Source organism: Piliocolobus tephrosceles, chromosome X (genome assembly GCF_002776525.5).
Source record: "Piliocolobus tephrosceles isolate RC106 chromosome X, ASM277652v3, whole genome shotgun sequence".
NCBI lineage: Eukaryota > Metazoa > Chordata > Mammalia > Primates > Cercopithecidae > Piliocolobus > Piliocolobus tephrosceles.
The window spans coordinates 79,975,850-79,995,819 of record NC_045455.1 but is presented as its reverse complement, the minus strand read 5'-3'; the positions used below and the strand labels follow the sequence as shown (position 1 = coordinate 79,995,819).

The 19,970-nt window shown below is 36.6% G+C and overlaps 1 protein-coding gene across 2 annotated transcripts in view; it reads right to left on the bottom strand.

Annotated features, from left to right (window-relative positions):
• Positions 1–5,735: 5,735 nt before the first annotated feature.
• Positions 5,736–19,970, bottom strand: part of CCDC169 (coiled-coil domain containing 169) — a 65,706-nt gene continuing 51,471 nt past the window's right edge. The window contains exon 7 of one of the 2 annotated variants that reach the window (XM_023208678.2): positions 5,736–6,240. In XM_023208678.2, the coding sequence (XP_023064446.1) occupies positions 6,141–6,240 (100 nt within the window). In that variant the 3' untranslated portion in view covers positions 5,736–6,140. The remainder of the gene's footprint in view (positions 6,241–19,970) is intronic. The other variant, XM_023208677.2, reaches the window with a different exon arrangement.

Genomic DNA, 19,970 nt, shown 5'->3' with positions numbered 1-19,970 from the left:
GTGCACCACCATGCCTGGCTAACTTTTTACTTTTTGTAGAGATGGCAGTCTCACTATGTTGCCCAGGCTGGTCTCAAACTCCTGGGTTCACACAATCCTCCTGCCTTGGCCTTCCAAAGTGTTGGGATTGCAGGCATGAGCTACTAGGCCTGCCCCCTGGAAACACCATTTTGGATATCGGCCTTGTGAAAGAATTTATGACTAAGTCTCAAAAGCAAATGCAACCAAAACAAAAACTGTCAAATAGGACCTAATTAAAGAGCTTATGCACAGCAAAAGAAACTAGCAACAGAGTAAACAGAAAACCTACAGAATGGGAGAAAATACCCATGAACTATGCATCTGACAAATGTCTAATATCCAGAACCTATAAGAAACTGAAACAACTCAGCAAGCAAAAATAACCCCATTAAAAAAAATGGGCAAAAGACATAACAGACACTTCTCAAAAGAAGACATACAAGTGGCCAACAAACATGAAAAAAATGCTCCATATCACTAATCATCAGAGAGATGCAAATCAAAACCACCATAAGACACCATCTAACACCAGTCTGAATGGCTATTATTGAAAATTCAAAAAGCAACAGATGCTGGTGAGGCTATGGAGAAAAGGGAACACTTAGACACTGTTGGTGGAAATGTGAATTAGTTCAGCCACTGTGGAAAGCATTGTTTCTTAAAGAACTTAAAACACCATTTGACCCAGCAATCTTATTACTGGGTATATATATCCAAAAGAAAACAAATCTTTCTACTAAAAAGACAGATGCACTTGCATGCTCATTGCAGCACTATTCACAATAGTAAAGACATAGAATCAGCCTAGGTGTACCCATCAACAGTGGATTGAATAAGGAAAATGTGCTACATATACACCAGTGGTTCCCAACCTTTTTGACTCCAAGAACTGGTTTCATGGAAAACAATTTTTCCACAGACTGCATTGTTGGAAGGAGATGGTTTTGGGATGAAAATGTTCTACCTCAGATTAGTCGTTAGTTAAATTCTCATTGAGCATTAGATCCTTATAAGAAGTATGCAACCTAGATCCTTCACATGCACAGTTCACAATAGGGTTTGTGCTCCTATGACAATTTAATGCTGCTGCTGATCTGACAGGAGGTGGAGTTTGGGTGGTAATGCTTGCTCACCTGCAGCTCACCTCCTGTTGGGCAGCCCAGTTCCTAACAGGCCATGGACAGGTAACAGTCCACAGCCAGAGACTAGGGTCTCCTGATATACACCATGGAATACTATACAGTCATAAAAGAAATGAAATCATGTCCTTTGTAACAATATGGATGCAGCTGGAGGCCATTTTCCTATGCAAATTAATACAGGAAGAGGAAACCAAATACTGCATGTTCTTGCTTACAAGTGATAGCCAAACACTGGGTACTCATGGACATAAAGATAGCAATAATAGACACTGGGGAACACTAGAGGGTGGAGGAGGAAAGGAGAGCAAACGTTGACAAACAACTGTTAGCTACTGTGCTCAGTTCCTGGGTGATAGGATTATTTGTGCCCCAAATCTCACCGTTACACAATATACCAGGGTAGCAAACTGCACAGCTACCCCCGAGTCTAAAATAAAAATTGAAATAAATAACAACAAAGAAAAAATAAAATCCTTATCTCTCACTGTAAAAAAGTAAAAATAAAAAGACCAAGGTGAAGTCAGCTTGAGGAGAATTGGAAGAAGTTTCATTCAGTTTGAGAGATGGAGCCACACTGAACCAGCAGAGTGGGTCCCAATCTTTTCTGCACAATTTCCTAGGGGGAGGCTTAAAAAAATACATGTGAGATCACAATCCTGGGGTGGTGCACATGTCTGAGTATTTTACTGTAAGCTCTTCAGGTGAGTCTGACACACAGCCAAGGTTGAGGACCCATGTAAGCAGGCGGGCCAGAGAGCTTTTTTTTTTTTTTTTTCTGAGACGGAGTCTCACTCTGTTGCCCAGGCTGGAGTGCAGTGGCCGGATCTCAGCTCACTGCAAGCTCTGCCTTCCGGGTTCACGCCATTCTCCAGCCTCAGCCTCCCAAGTAGCTGGGACTACAGGCACCCACCACTACGCCTGGCTAATTTCTTTTGTATTTTTAGTAGAGACGGGGTTTCACCATGTTAGCCAGGATGGTCTCGATCTCCTGACCTCGTGATCCGCCTGCCTCAGCCTCTCAAAGTGCTGGGATTGCAGACATGAGCCACCACGCCCGGCCGCCAGAGAGGTTTTTATCCAAGGCATGTCCTATTCTCTGGTCCAGCCACACCGGCAGCACTGAAACCCAATGTCTCCAAGCAGATGACCTCTAAAGGGTCCAATTCTTCTTTTAAGAGGGGACTGTTTGAAGAGATGTGAATAGAACATGAATAAGGGCAGAGAAGGTACAAATATGCTAACAAAGCAGATGTTCCAACCAGTTTATTGTATTTTTACACACACACACACACACACACACAAATAAATAAAAAGTAAGCTCTATACCCAGTAATAGCACTAGTGATGATGCATTTTTGTATTTTTAGGATCATATTTTTGAGAAAGATCAAATAATATTTCATTAACATTTATCTACTAATTAATATTAAAATAACATATATTTAACATTTTTACAACAACCTTACTGAGGTATTAAATCACAAAACATACCATTAACCCACTTAAAGTATACAATAGTTTTCATTACTTTCACAGAGTTGTGCAACTGTCACTGCAATCAATTTTAGAACATTTTCATCACCCCAAAAAGGAATCCTGTACCCATCAGCAGTCATTCTCCATCACCGAACCTTCTGCCAACCCTCAGCAACTACTGATCTATTTTCTGTCTCTATGGATTTGCCTATTTTTTGACATTTCATATAAATGGAATTATGCAATATATGGTCTTTTGTTATTCCATTATTTCACTTAGGATAATGTTTCCAAGGTTTACCCATGTTGTAGCAGATATCAGCATTTCATTCCTTTCTACTGCCAAATAATAGCCATTGCTGGAATACACTGCATTTTATTGACCCAGTCATCAGCTGATGAACATTTGGGTTGCTTCCACTTCTTGGCTATTTGAATAATGGTGCCACAAACCTTCCTGTACATGTTTTTACGTGGACATAGGTTTCCATTTTTCTTGGGCATATACCAAAGAGACTTGCTGTGTCATATAGTAACTCCATGTTTAACCTTTTGAGAAACTGACAGTTTTCCAAAGTGGCTGTATCACTTTGCATCCCCACCAGCAACATATGAGGGTTCCAGGTTCTTCACACTCATGTCAATACTCATGATCTGTCTTTTTTATTATGGCAATGTTTGTTTTTAAAAATGGTATGTCTTGAAATTTTGTAATACATTTAGATATCTTAAAATTTTTTATGTTGTTTTACTGATGGTTTTGCTTTATGATTTCTGAACTTTCCAATGAAAGAAAACAACTACTGAAGTCAATACATATTTGAGTATCAAAGACCCTAAACTGTCATTTTTGGTGTAGTTATTGCAGCAAATAATTAGATTTTTTTTCTTTTTCTTTGAGACAGGGTCTTACTCTGTTGCCTAGGCTGGAGTACAGTGGCTCATTGCAGCCTCAACCTCCTGGGCTGGCTCAAGTGATCCTCTCACCTCAGTCTTTTGAGTACTAGGCTACAGGCATGTGTCACCACAACTGGTTAATTTTTGTATTTTTTTGTAGAGATGGGGTTTTGCCATGTTGCTCAGGCTGGTCTGGAACTCCTGGGCTCAAGCAATTCACCTGCCTCACCCTCCCAAAGTGACAGGAGGTGTGAGCCACCATGCCAGGCCAGTAATTGCATTTTCTTTATGACAAAATTATTTTCAGAGCTTAGAATTAGATAAAACTTTTTCTCTACTTGTGTATTCCTTCTACAGAGGAAAGCAGTCATTGCTTCTTTGCACTGACTGGTAGAAAGCTTAAAACTAAAACTTTTCTTGGTTGGAAATTCTTGCTAAATTTTAATTCTTATTTTCATCTTTTATCTTGTAGGTATTTTTTGATACCTCTATAGTAGTAAAAGCTAACTCACATCCCTTCTAGTGGGAAAGAGGCGATAAAGAAGTAAAGAAATAAATATGTGGTAAGTACCCTTTATCTGCACAGCAATCTCAAGGCAGTAATTACAAAGGATAAAACTGAAGATATGAAAAGTTATTTACCAAAGTCAGAAGCTTGTAAGTGGCAAAACTGGTATTAGAATACAGATCTTGGAGTCCCTCATTTCAGTTCTTTATACTCTCTCAACATTCCATCATTCTGTTTAATACAGACATTTTATGGCATCTGAAAAGTATCCCAAAGTAGCTCCTGCAGAACCAACACTTAAATGTAATAGAGTCCCTGTGATAAGATGTTCAACTAATATTTTATCCCAGTGATTGAGATAACTTTAAAATGTTCCTCAATAGTCCCCACAATAGCTTAGCTCTGTATGAAAGAAAAAATTTGTTTATTTTTCATTGATAATTATAATTATTATAATAATGATTTTTTTTTTTTTTTTGAAACAGAGTCTTGTTCTGTCTCCCAAGCTGGAGTGCAGTGGCATGATCTCACTTCACTGCAACCTCTGCCTCCCGAGTTCAAGTGATTCTCGTGCCTCAGCCTCCCGAGTAGCTGGGATTACAGGCATGCACAACCACTCCAGGCTAATTGTATTTTTTCTATTTTTAGTAGAGACAAGTTTTGCCATCTTGGCCAGGCTGTTCTCAAACTCCTGGACTCAAGTGATCTGCCTGCCTTGGCCTCCCAAAGTCCTAGGATTACAGGTGTGAGCCACCACACCCGTCCTATAATTATTATTTTAATTATTAATTTTCTACTAATGCTGAGAAAGATGGTGTAAGACATAAAAATCTAATATTTGTCTAATGATATGGGTCAAGGCACCTAATATCAATAGTTAACTAAAGAATAGGGGAAAATATTTATGAATAATTCCAATGTAGAATAATTTATAGAAAGTTATATTTTTCCACATTACATTTTAAAGTAACTTAAAATATTTTTGGCTATATGAAATTTATATATTCTTCCTTAAAGAAAGAAAATAAACTTTTATAGAAGTAGTTACAGAAATGCATTTGGTAATCATTACTAGTGATACAGAATTGAATTTAAGTTTAGTGCCAGATATAGGATGAGAACACCATTAGCAGGAAACTATACTTATCTCTAGATGATTTCTATAAATTTGAAGTCCAATGATTTTACTTATTAAAGTGGACGAATAAGTTACATGTTCCAGACCTAGGTGACAGTTACAAAAACTATCTAAAAGACAAAAACAGTCTAACCACGAATGAGAGGATTCAATACATTTTATAAATGCCTCAAAAGAACTCTTATTCTCATTCTATCTCCACGTCTGGACTTGAGTATTGTGAACAATTGCAGTTTGGTCTAAAGAATTAGTCCATCACTATGAATTACCACATGTCACAAAATGACTTAAATCACTAGTGCTAAGTAAGTGGTAGGACCTTATGATTGAATAAATACTGGTTTTCTAGAATTGTAAAAAACCTCAGAAAGCGTATAGTTTTGCCTCAGTCATTTTACAGGTGTGGGAAATAAACATGAGGGGAAGGGACTTGCCCAAGATCTCCTAAGTTCATGGCAGAGTGGAGACTACAAACAAGTTTATTTATGATCTAAGGTTGTTCTACAATACCATAATAGTTCAAGTCAAAACTTAAAATGGACTTGATTTTTGACTTTGTTTAAACCTGCAATTTAAAAAACTGAGCAAGATCCAGCCCAAAATGGCAAAAGGGTTTTATGAATACACACTTTTTGCTGACAGTCAACTAGAAACCAAATAGAATAGCAATGTTTCTATCAGAGCAGATCATGGGTGTATCATTAAAAGCAAGTGTAACGATGCCAGCCTTCAGATTCCCTAGGATATTTTAAAACTCTCAAGCACTTCATAGTTTAGGGTCACTGGAGAAGATTACTTTTTTGCAAACAAAGGAACACACATCTGGAAAAGGAGCTAAAGAAAAATTTGGCAGTTCTTATTTATTTTATTCCCTGAAGAAATGAGCTGACCATTAACTTCATAAGTTGAATATTATAAATGGAAAAAGGAAGAAATAGAAATCCACCCAGTTCTGGAATCATAGATGGAGTTCTGGAAGATGGTTTGATCTTGTAATCTTTTTTACTGGTCCTTTCTTGGCACTCACTGTCTTCTGCTTAGCTGGATTATATCTTCCACTGAAATAAATAAGTGTTAATCATAATTTTTCAGTCACCATTATGTACAACAAAAACATTACAGGCCACACAGGGAGAAAGGTATATTGTACCTTGTTCCCCACCCCCCACCCCAATAGACCCTCACATGGAAACCTTCCTGTGAATAGTTTCTGCTTACAGTGCAAATCTTAGGCAGCCTTCTGTTATAGCATATCATCTCCACAGCTAGAGAGGCATACAGCTTAAGGGTAGATAATTCAAAGGCTGGGAAGCAGCACGTCAGGTGCCCTAATGTGGAAAGTTCTATCTAATGAGGGATAAGACAGATCCATGAATTCCTTTTCTTAGATTTCCATGAGATCCTTTTTCCATTAATGACTTATGTGGCATTAAAAAGCCAACCTACCTTACACACTGACTTGAGAGAGTAAAAGGCCACTTCAATTTCCTAAAAACTTTCTTAGTTAGGGGGTGATGGCAGTAAAATGATGAGTAAGAACCTGTCATTTTCTCCTCATTAAAATGAAGGATAAAATTCTCTTCTGCATAAAGGTGATGACAAATTGGCAAATATGGTTAGAAGCAACTTTATCAAAACTCTGGAAATTAACGAAAATGTTGCAACAATCCTGGAGAATTTATAAAATAACAACAGAAACAAATGGCTGAAACTTCCAACACCGAGCTTTGTAGCATTTTAACTTGCCCTATGCCTATCCACTGTTCCCCTGGCTGTCATCCCCAGCTCCATGGTAGCCTTGAAAACCAACAGTGCACAATTGCAGTGAAAACCCAGTAGCCTGGCAAACACCATAAGGGGAAGAATAGGGCTGGAGCTCCTTTAACACCTATTTCAATCCGAGAGGAATTTCATTATTTAAATAGTCTGGTGATTACTTGAAAGACCTCTTACAAAGCTATCTTTATTTGACCTAACTTGGAGAAGGTCCAGTGTAAATAGCCTTTTCCCTAGGGGCATGGAACAATAAGAAACCATTGTTTAATTTCAGAGCTGCCAGGAGTTAGTAGATAACAATTGAGGAAAAAATAGGCTTACCAGGAAGCTTAAAAGGAAAAGCTGAGAGGCCAGGCTCAGTGGCTCTCACCTGTAATCCCAGCACTTTGGGAGGCTAAGGGAGGCAAGTGGATCACTTAAGGCCAGGAGTATGAGACCAGCCTGGCCAGTATGATGAAACCCCACCTGTACTAAGAATACAAAAAAAAAAGAAAGAAAAAAATTAGCCAGGCGTGGTGCTGCATGCCTGTAATCTCAGCCACTTGGGAGGATGAGACATGAGAATCACTTGAGCCGAGGCAGAGATTGCAGTGAGCTGAGATCATGCCTAGGCAACAGAGTGAGACTCTGTCTCTTAAAAAAAGGAAAAGCTGCGAAATGAGCGTTAATAAGCTCCATTATATTTCTTGGAATCTAGAAGAGCATACACATGTGTAACTGTGGGGATGCATAGGACTGTGTGCATACTCAGGAAAGGCCTGAAAAGTCCCTAAACTCTTGCATCTGGCTGACCTTGAGGCTCTGCACAAGCAGGAAGTAAAGAATAAGGTAGAGTTGTAATTTGCCTGGCCAGCTGTTGAAGGCATGCTCCAACACACACACACAGAGCCCATCGGCAAAGGCTAGGAGATTTATTGATTCTAGGCATTTAAAGAAATCTGTTCAATCATTATCTGACCCCTAAGCTAACTCAGCAGAGACTTCAGTGTCCACCCCAACAAAGAATACAGATTTTACATAATTATTTCAGAAAAGTCACTAAACAAGCAGCCGCAAAAACACTGACAACAACAAACCCTGGGGAGGGGAAAGAAACTAATATACAGAGTGGCCACATTATATTTTTTAAAACATCCAGTTTTCAAAAAAAAAATTACAATATATGAGACGAGACCAAAAAATGGCTCTTATACAAGAAAAAAAGCGACTAATAAACACTTTCCCTGAGGAAGTCCAGATGTTAGACTTAATAGAGAAAGACTTTAAATCTACTGTTTAAATATGTTTAAAGAACTAAAGGAAATCATATCTATAGAGGAAATTATAAGAATGATGTCTCACCAAATCAAGAATACTAATAAGAGAAAGAAATTATTTAAAAAGAACCAAATAGGCATTCTGGAGTTGAAAAAGAAAATAACTGAACTGAAGAATTCACTAAAAGAGCTCAACAGCAGATTGGAGCAGGCACAAGAGTCAGTGAAGTTAAAGATTTGTCAACTAAGATCGTCTGGTTTGAGCAACAGATAACAAAGAATAAAGTGAAGGAAATTAAAATATTTTCCCCCAAAATATAGTTCTTTGACATATTTTGAAATGTCAGCCTCTTGGCCAGCAGGCAGAAATGGCCTTACAAAGCTGTCTTAAGTGGGGAACATTTGCATTAATGTGGAGAATCCCCACTAATGCAGCTGTGCCACTTCCCCTTTCTATGCTTTTCCCCAGATCTAGGAGAGATTGAAAGTCTGACACATTTAAAAGTCTGAGAAGAAACATTTACCATCTATTCTCTTTGATGGTGGCTTCATCTACATAAAAAGTCCACCTTTGTTTGCTAAACCTCTTCTCCCTGCTCCTATAACCTTTTTTTAAAATCAGAATCTAAGCCCCCACTCTTTCTGTAACCTCAAAATGGTATATAAGTTTCTATAACTCATTGGGAAGTTGGGTCTTCATTCTGAAGATTCCCATGTATACATATTAAATAAATTTGTGTGCCTTTTCTCCTATTAATAAATCTGATTCATGTCTGTGATTTTTAGTAAACTTTAGGGGCAAGAGCCTATGGCACCCACTAAAGAAAACTGAACAGTCTCAGAGACCTGTAAAACACCATCAACTATACCAACATATGTATAATGAGTGTCCCACAAGGAGAGGGTAAAGAGAAAAGGACAGATAGATTATTTGAAAAATAATAGCTAAAAATTTCCCAAATTTCATTAAAAATATTGATCTACAAATTTAAGAAACCTAACAAATTCCAAGATGAATATCCAGACACATCACAATCAAACTATCAAATCCCAACACAAAGAGGGAATCTTGAAAGCAGCTAGAATGAAGCAACTCAGTCTGCATAAGGGATCTTCAATAGGAGTAACAACTGATTTCTCATCAGGAACTATGAAGGCCTGAAGGCAGTGAGATGAAATATTCAAAGTGCTAAAGGAAAAAGACTTTCAACTAAGAATCCTATATGCAACAAAACTATCCTTCTAAAATAAAAGAAAAATTAAGACATTTCCAGATAAGGAAAAACAGAAGGAATTAATCATTGGTGAACCTGCCCTATAAAAAATAGTAGAGATTTTTGTGTTGAAATAAAAGGACATTTGATAGTAGTATAAATTCACATGAAAAAATAAAGGAAACTAGTAAAAGTAACTACATAGGTAAACATAAAAATAGGATAAATATGGTTTTTGTTTGTAATTCTTTTTAAATCTCCTAACTGATTAAGAAAATAACTGCATGGGCAATAATTGTAAATCTGTTGATAGAAACAAAATGTATAAAGTTGTAATTTGTATGACAATAACAGTACAAAGTAAGGTGGAGGGAATGGAGCTACATAGGAAAGATCTTTTGGCACACTACTGAAATTAAGTTCATTTGAACCTAAAGTAGATTGTTATAAATTAATATCCTAATTGTAATTCCCAGGGCAACCACTGAGACCAAGACCAGATGGCTTCACTGGTAAATTCTACCAAACATTAGATCATACATATGTAAAACCAATCCTTCATGCACACTTCATAAAAATGAAATAGGAGAGAACACCTTCCTACTTATTTTATGAGGAAAATATTACTCTTATTTTCTTGTTTCTGCTTGTTTGGGGTTTGGTTTACTCCTCTTTTTCAAGTTTCTTAAGGTAGAAGATTTGATTTTTTATTTGAAATGATTCCTTTAAAATATATTTATAGCTATAAATTTATCTCTAAGCACTAAACCTAATAAAGAAAATCTATGAACAAAATTTACAGCCAACATTATATTTAACGTCAAAACCAAAAGCTTCCTCTCTAAGATAAGGAACAAGTTAAGGACGTTCACTATTACCACTTCTATTCAACATTGTATAGAATTAGGCAAGAAAAATAGATAAAAGACATCCAAATTGAAGGAAAAAAAAAGGAGTAAAAAAAGAAAAAAAGAAGAAGGAAAAAAAGGAGTAAAATGATCTCTATTTAGGTGACACGTTCTTATGTATAGAAAATACTAGGGCATACACATACACATACACATACACATACAGACACAGACACACGTATGCATTTATGAGATCCAGGGTTTCTGGATTTAAGATCAATATGCAAAAATCAACTGTATTTCTAGACAATGCAATATATAGTCCTAAAATGAAATTTAAAACATAATTCTATTTCAAACTGCATCAAAAAGAATACAGCATTAGGAATAAATTTAGCCAAAGAATTGCAAGATTTGTACAGTAAAATCTATAAACTATCTATGAAAGAAACTATCTATGAAAGAAATTATTTAGAAGATCTAAATAAATAGAAAGAAATTCATGTTCTTGGATTAGAAGACTTAATATTGTTAAGATGGCAATACTACCCAAAGTGATCTACAGATTCAACACACTCTTCATCAAAACACCAGCTATATTTTGTGAAGAAACTGACAAGTGGATCCTAAATCCACATGGAAATTAAAGGGACTCTGAATAACCAAAACAATCCTGAAAAAGAACAATAAAATTTGAGTGCTCACACTTCTTGATTTTAAACTCACTAAAAAGTTAGTCATCCAGACAGCATGGTATTGGCATAAGGATAGGGTTATAGATCCATGAAATACAACTGGGAGTCTAACAGTAAACCCATATGTTATGGTCAATTGTTTTTTACAAGACTGCCAGGACCATTTAATTGTCAAAGTATAGTGTCTTCAACCTACGGTGCTAGGACAACTGAATAAATACAGGCAAAAGAGTGAAATTGGATGACTACCTCATATCATATACAAAAATGAACTCAAAATGGGTGAAAAGGGAGCTAAAACTATAAAACTCTTAGAAGAAAACATAGGTTAGGCAATGACTTCTTATATATGACACCTAAAACACAAGTAACCAAGAAAAAGCAGATGATGGTCTTTATCAAAATAGAGAACTTTTGGGTTTCTAAAGATATCATCAAGAAAGTAAAAAGACCATCCATAGAATGGGGAAAAAATTTGTAAATCTTTTATCTGATAAGCTCTCAGACCCAGAATATAAAATGCTCTCAATGCAACATAACAGAGACAAACAAGCCAATTTAATAATAGGCAAAGGACTTGAATAGACATTTCTCCAAAGAAGATACAGTTGTCCCTCTATACCACGGGTAATTGGTTCCAGGACCCCCATGGATACCAAGATTCACAGATGCTCAAGTCCCTTACATAAAATGGTGTCATATTTCCATATAATGTACACACATAATCCAGTATACTTTAACTCATTTCTAGATTACTTATACATAATATAAAAGTAAATGCTACATAAATAGATGTTATACTGTATTGGGTTCTTAAAAATTATTTATTATTATTGTATTATTATTATTATTGTTTTTCCCCAATTTTTTTGATCTACAGTTGGTTGAATTCATGGATGCAGAATTCATGCATATGGAAGGTTATCTGTATAGAAATGGCCAACAAGTACAAGAAAAGATGTTCAACATCATTAGTCATTAGGAAAGTGCAAATCAAAACCACAGTAAGATACCACTTCACATCCACTAGGATGGTTAAATTTATTTTAAATAAAGTACAATGTGTTGATAAGGATGTGGAGAAACGGGAACCCTGATAAAATGGTACAGCCACTACAGAAAACAGCTTGGCAGTTCCTTGAAAAGATAAACAGAATTAACGCAGCAATTCCACTCTTAGGCACGCACCAAAGAGAATTAAAAACATTTACACACAAAACTTGTACAGGGATGTTCATAGTAGCATTATTCAAAATAGTGAAGAGGTGTAAACATGTAAATATCTATCAGCTGATGATTTGGTAAATAAAATGTGGTATATCCAAAAACTGGAATATTACTCCACCACAAAAAGGAATAAAGAACTCGCATATGTTACAACATGGATGAACCTTGAAAGTGTTATACTAAGTGGCATAAGTTAAACACACAAGTTCACATATTGTGTATGCTCCCATTTACAGTTGGAAATGTGCCACATAACATTTCAGTCAGCAATGGACTGCATATATGACAGTATTCCTGTAAGATAATACTGTATTTGTACTATACCTTTTCTATGTTTAGATACACAAATACTTATCATTGTGTTACAATTATCAGAGTGTTCAGTACAGTAATATGCTATACAGGTTTGTAACTTAGGAGCAATAGGCTATACCATATAGCTAGGTGTGTAGTAGGCTCTACCATCTAGGTTTCTGTAAGCACACTCTATGATGTTTGCACAATGACCAAATTGCCTTATGACACACTTCTCACAACATGTCCCCATCATTAAGGGACACATGACTGACTGTATATGAAATAACAAAACCAGAGAAAACCATAAAGACAGAAAGCAGATTAGTAATTGCCAGGAGTTTAGTGGAAGGAGGTTTGGGAACTAACTGCTCATTCATATAGGCTTTCTTTCTGAGGTGATGAAAATGTTCTGGAATCAGTTAGCAGTGATGCTTGCATGACCCCATGAACATACTAAAAAGCATTGAGTTGTACACTGTATTATTTTTATTTAAAAAAATTTTTTAAATGAAGTCTGGCTCTGTTGCCCAAGCTGCAATGAAGTGGCATGAATATAGCTCACCGCAGCTCAACTCCTGGGCTCAAGTGATTGTCCTACCTTGGCCTTTCGAAGTGCTAAGGATACAGAGTTGTAGGCTAAAAGGATAATTTTTTTGGTATATGAATAATATCTCAATAAAATAACTTTTTAAAATGTGCTTTGGGAATAATTTATTTCCCATTAAAATTTTCTTTAGTTTATTAATCATGTTTAAAAAATGATTTCTTCTGGTGAAATATGGAATTAATCACAATCATTCAATTATTATATTTAATTAATATAGCTTATTATAGATATTACTTATAGCATGAAATGACTTTCTATTACATTAAGGATGTTTTGAGTAGCTTCCAAAATACGGCCCATTTCTAAAAGATCTAACTAACACGATGACACTAATGTCTTAATAATAACTGACTAATGACACTAATGATGAAGCTCAGGTACTTTACTGGTAAAAGATATTTAATCTCCTAGATGTCTTTTAGAGCAGTGTTTTCAAAACTGCAGAATGCAACTGATTAGTGGATTGATTTACTGAATTACAATAGCAATATAAAAATAACAGAAAAGGAAACAACAGAAGAGGAAAAAGAATATATATTAATAAAAAGAACAGAAAAGGGGCCAGGTGCAGAGATTCATGCCTGTAATCCCAGCACTTTAGGAGGCCAAGGTGGGAAACTGCTTGAGCCCAGGAGATTAAGACCAGCCTGAAAAACATGGCAAGACCCTGTCTATATTCTCTACAAAAAAATCAAAAAATAGTTGGATGTGGTGGCTCATGACTATAGTCCTAGCTATCAGGAGGCTGAGGCAGGGGGATCTCTTGAGCCTAGGAGTTTAGGGTTACAGTGAGCAATCACTATACCACTGCACTCTAGCCGGGGCAACAGCGCAAGACCTGTCTCTTTAAAAAAAGAAAAAAAAAAAAAAAACAGAAAAAGAAATATCAAGATGCATCACACATAGTAAGAGAAAATACTTTCATAAATTGTAAAGTATATAAATATATATGTGGGTATAGGATCACAATATGGTGTTAGTCTTGGTCAAGAAAGTTTGGAAACCATTCTATGCTCCTGAGTATTATGGTTTTTAAATAAATAATAGTGGCTAAGCCTCCTGCAAGTTTATATTATTAATAGCATAACAGTCACTTGCAGTTCCAAATTATTGTCATATGTATTTTTCTGTCCTCACAAATCAATACATTGTTACTCTGCTGATTATTTATATTCAGTAAAGTACTACAGTAATGATAATAGTTAATGTTTATTGAACTAGGGATTTACAAAAATAATCTCTAATTTTCATACCAATCATTCGTTTTGGGTTTCATCTCTTCATCTTATGGGTGAGAAAATGGAATCTGAGAGTGGTTACTTATATAAAACCACATTAAATAATAAGAAATGGAGGCAAAAACTGATTGGTCTATCTGCTCCAAAGTCAGTGCCGATTTTCATTTACACTTGTCCCCCCTTTATCCATGGTTTTACTTTCCACAGTTTCAGTTACCTGTGGTCAGCCACAGTCTAAATACAGGTGATTATGGTACAATAAGCTATTTTGAGAGAGAGAGAGATAGAGAGAGACCACATTCATATAACTTTTATTACAGTATGCTGTTATAATTAAGTTGTATTATTAGTTACTGCTAATCTCTTCCTATGCCTAATTTGTAAATTTAATTTTATCATAGATATCTATGTATGTTAAAAAAATAGTATACATAGAGTGCAGTACTATCCATGGTTTTGGTATCCACTGGTGGTCTTTGGAATGTATCTCCCTTGGGTAAGAGAGGACTACTGTACCACCTTGCTTCTCACTATTTTTTTAAACACTGTAGTGTATTAGTCACACAGTATTTATACTGCTATTTTGACTCAAGAATTTTCATAGTCTATCTGGACTGTCTCTTGACTTTTTTAATTAAAAAATTATTTAAAATGATTATAAAATATACATATTCTTATATAAAACCTAAGAGGCATAAATATAAGTCATCCACAATTTCACTAACCTATTTTGTACTATAATTTTTGTTTACTATTATAGGTAAGCGTTTTTCTATGTCAGCTATGTACTTTCCTAGAATGTAATTTTTGCAACTTCCTAATATCAACATAGTTATTGACTTATTCTTTTAATATTGGATCTTTTGGTTGTGTTATCTCTACTGTAGCTGCTTTTTAACAAAATCAAAATCAGAAGGATGTGCCCCTAACAATCTGCCTCTTACCAAGTCCTAGAATCAATTTCCCTCAGGTTCTTTTGCTCCAGGGCACCAACGGCTCCTTGGTTATTTTCTTCCTTTAGGGCTTTTAGTCACTTTAAAACTGTTCATAAGCAGAAAAAAATGACGTTTCACACTAAAGAAAAAAATAAACTTTAGTTTTCTATTTTTAGGAACTATTCCTGTGGTATCAGTTTTGAGCTCCTTGCTTTTGGGAATATGATTTTTCATAGTTAATACACACCATGGGCCACAGTCAATAAAGTTACCTATTGACTTGTCTAGACTTTTTTCACAACTTACAAAACTTATCCTAAAAAGACTGTTTCTCCTATTTAATCTTAAAGAGCCTTTTGTCAAATTAGTATATGTAAAGATCTCTAGAGTACATCCTTCAACAGCAGTATAGATATCTTGTTCATTTGTGGCCATAATACATAGTAGTATGTCTACATAGTAGGACTATAATAGCTAATATTAAATCAGGCACTATCCCTTTCTGCTAGATTTTTAAAGGAGAATTTCACATTTACATGGGTATTTTCAAATGTTCTGATTTGTTCTGAACATTAGAAAAAATGGGATTAAGTCAATATTTTAATATTAGTACGTATGAGAATATCAACCAAAGCAAACATTAAAAGCCATGGAGACTTCATTAAAAGTTCATAAATCATAAATGTACCAACTTATAAATTATAATAAAGCAAATACTGATGTAACCACCACTTAGGTCAATCACTAGAATATTATCATCATACTGGAAGATGGCATCATGTCACTCACAATTATTATTCACTTCTTCCTTCCCGTTGGTATTAATAATTACTAGCCTGTCTTCTGACATCACAGTTTTGTCTGTCTTTGAACTTTAAATGAATAGGATCACATTGTACATATTCTTTTATTTCTGACCTATTTCACTCAATACTGAGAATTATCCATAATGTTGTATGAGTTATAGTTTGTTTGTATTGCTGTTATTATTCATATATATATATATAATTTTTATCCATCCCATTACTGATGGACATTTAGGCTATATTCAGTTTTGAACTGTCAAAAATAAAGCTGCTATGAACAGTCTTGTTCTTCTGGTGTAAATGTATGCACCATTCTATTTGATATATTACTGGAATTGTTGGGTTATAGAGAAGGTATATGATCAGTTAAATATAGAAAGTAATGCTAAAATGTACTTGATATGGTTTGACCCTGTGTCCCCAACCCAAATCTCATGTTGAATTGTAATCCCTGGTGCTGGGGGAGTCACCTGGGGGGAGATAATTGAATCCTGGGGGTGGATCTCCCCCTTAGTGTTCTTGTGATAGTGGGTTCTCACGAAATCTGGTTTTTTGAAAAGTGTAGCACTTCCCCATTCACTCTCTCTTCTTCTTTGCCATGTGAAGAAGGCATTTGCTTCCCCTTCGCCCTTCCACCATGGTTGTAAGTTTCCTGAGGCCTCCCCAACCATGTTTCCTACACAGCCTGTGGGACTGTGATTCAATTAAACTTCTTTTCTTCATAAATTACCCAGTCTCAGGTAGTTCTTTATGGCAGTGTGAAAACAAACTAATAGAGTATTCCAAAGTGGTTGTATAAATCCCACTAGCAGTGTATGAGAATCCCCTATTTCTCCACATCCTTGACAACACTTGAAATCATCCATCTTCAAAATTTGTGGTTATATCTTGTAATTTTAATTTGCATTCTGCTGATGAGTAATGATACTGAGTCTCTCTTCACATGTCCTTTGGCCATCTGGATATCCCATTCTGTGAGGTGCGTAATACCATAACTTCCTTTAAAGACCCAAGTTTGAGTCATCACCAAAAGGAGGATACTTCTTTTGTTGGATCCAGAGTTAAGCCAGTAAGAAAAACAATATTTTGAGGTAGTACCAATTATCTAATCATCCACTAATTTGGATGATTATAGAGATATTTCTATGTTTCTATGAGATGAATGATTTGCATTGTTTATAATTTCAGAGAGTGAAGGTTTTTTTTCCATTTGACCATTCATTTAGTCATAAATTCATTCAAAAAGTATTAAACATGAATTTATGCCAGGTACTGTATTCAACATTAAGTTTCATCAGAGGTAGAAGTGATTGATCTGGGATCAAGCACAAGCAATGCTGGAGGGCACAAACCAGCTGAATGGGCAGGTATCCCAGACCATGTCATCCACCTCAATATACCAGTGTCTTAAGCTCAGTTCAGACCTGTGGTGTGGAGGGCCTCACAGACAAGCTGATCATCAGCCTGATTCACCACTGCTGCTACATAAGGGGGTGGGGAGGAATGAGTGTGGCACCCAGGTAATCTACTTGGTTGTCCTTTGGTAGTAACTTGCCCAATTTTGACAGTAAGTGGACAAGTATCTTAGCCATGACCTGGAAAGGACATGATAAACAGAAGCTCAAATTCCCCAGGGATAAGAGTCTGGGTCATCCTGCCAGAGGAAGAAAAGGCCCACACTTGAGTCATGGATAAATCAGTTTGGTACATGGGACTGCGGCTGTGCAACAGCCCTACTCCCTCTGCCCAAACCTGGTTCCTAGCCTTCCCCCACAGGTGTTGATCCTAAGAACGCTCACTAATAAACTTCCTGGCCAGGTGAAGTGGCTCATGCCTATAATCTCAGCACTTTGGGAGGCTGAGGCGGGAGTATCTTTTGAGGTCAGGAGTTCGAGACCAGCCTGAGGAACATGGTGAAACTCTGTCTCTACTAAAAATAGAAAAATTAGCCAGGAATGGTGGCACACACCTGTAATCTCAGCTATTTGGGAGGCTGAGGCAGAATAATAATTGGAATCCAGGAGGCAGAGGTTGCAGTGAGCAGAGATTGCACCACTGCACTCCAACCTGGGTTACAAAGACTCCATCTCACAATAAACACACAAATAAATACATAAGGCCGGGCGTGGTCGCTCACACGTATAATCCCAGCACCTTGGGAGGCAAAGGTGAGCGGATCACCTGAGGTCACGAGTTCAAGACCAGCCTGACCAACATGGAGAAACCCCACCTGTACTAAAAATACAAAATTAGCTGGGCATGGTGGCATGTGTCTGTAATCCCAGCTACTCGGGAGGCTGAGGAAAGAGAATCATTGGAACCTGGGAGGTGGAGGTTGCAGTGAGCCAAGATCGTGCCATTGCACTCCAACCTGGGCAACAAGAGCTAAACTCCATCTCAATAAACAAACAAACAAACAAACAAACAAACTAAACTTCCTACATGCTGATTTCTGTTTAAGAGTCTACTTCCTGAGGGAGCCAACTCCCAGCAATATTCAATGGAAAAACAAACTGCCCTCGTAGACCTATATTCTAGTGACATATATGTGTGTATGTGCTAATATATGATTAGACTAAAGAAGTTTAACTTTCATTTTTGAAATATCTCCCTCTTCACTATTTAAGCAAATTTGAATAACAGAGGTAATATATTTTTAGAACACATATGAATTGGAAAATAAATCTGAACTTCAAGCTATTAATAAAAATATTTAGGGTGGTTGTGCAGAAAAGTCAACATAGCAGGCTTGAGACTACTGTCTTTGGAAAAGCTTGCTGGCGAGGTTGGCCCTTGGCTGGTATCTGGAAACTTACTGGTAAACAGTTCCCTACGCTGATATAAACCTTTTCCCAAATGAGAAGAATGATTCACTGTGCCTATGCTGTTTGTACAAACAATGTGGTTTATACTGAACACCTGTTTTCCTTCTGGGAGTCTGGAATTTTGGTGCATGCCAGGCAGAGGAAGCCTATGTGATCTGCTCCCAGTAGAAACATTAGGTGCTAAGTATCTAATCAGCTTCTCTGGTAGATAAAACTTCAAGTACTGTCATACTTGTTGTTATAATTTTTTGCTGGAGGAATTAAGAATGTCTTATGTGGCCCTAACTTGGAGAAAACTTTCGGAAGCTTGAGCCTAATTTCCTGAGAATTCATCCCATGAGCCTTATCCCTTTGTTGATTTTGCTTTGTTTTCCTTAGCTAAGGATGGAAGGAAGGATGGATGGATGGAAGGAAGGAAGGAAGGAAGGAAGGAAGGAAGGAAGGAAGGAAGGAAGGAAGGAGGGAGGGAAGGAAATATATATTAGCCATAAGTACAAATACATGCCAATCCTTATGAATTCTTCTAGCACATCATTGAATATGGGAGTGGTCTTGGGTACTCTGACAGTATATGAATTCTTCTAGTGAACCATTGAATATGGATGGGAGTGGTCTTGGGGACTCGGACACAGTGGTTATTGGACAAAATGTTGCTACCTCATTAATCTCCACCAAGGAAATTTGCTATACTTGAGTGGCTCTTACCTTGACCTATATTTAAAAAGGATTCTGACTTATAGCTGATTCACATCTTGGCTTAATTTTTTATAGTGTTAAGTTACATATTAATGTTTTCCCCTACATAGGATAAAGTTACTCAGACAAGGATTACCTGAGTAATTCTTCTGTATTTAGGACCAGGGAAAATTGCATGTAGATATAACCTTCTAAACTCACAAAACATTTTCCTGTTTTTTTTTTTTTTTTTCTTAAGAGACAGTGTCTTGCTCTATCAACCAGGCTTATTGCAGTGGTGCAATCGTGGCTCACTGCAGCCTTGAACTCCTGGGCTCAGGCGATCCTCCCATCTTAGCCTCCCAAGCAGCTGGGACTACAGTGCATAC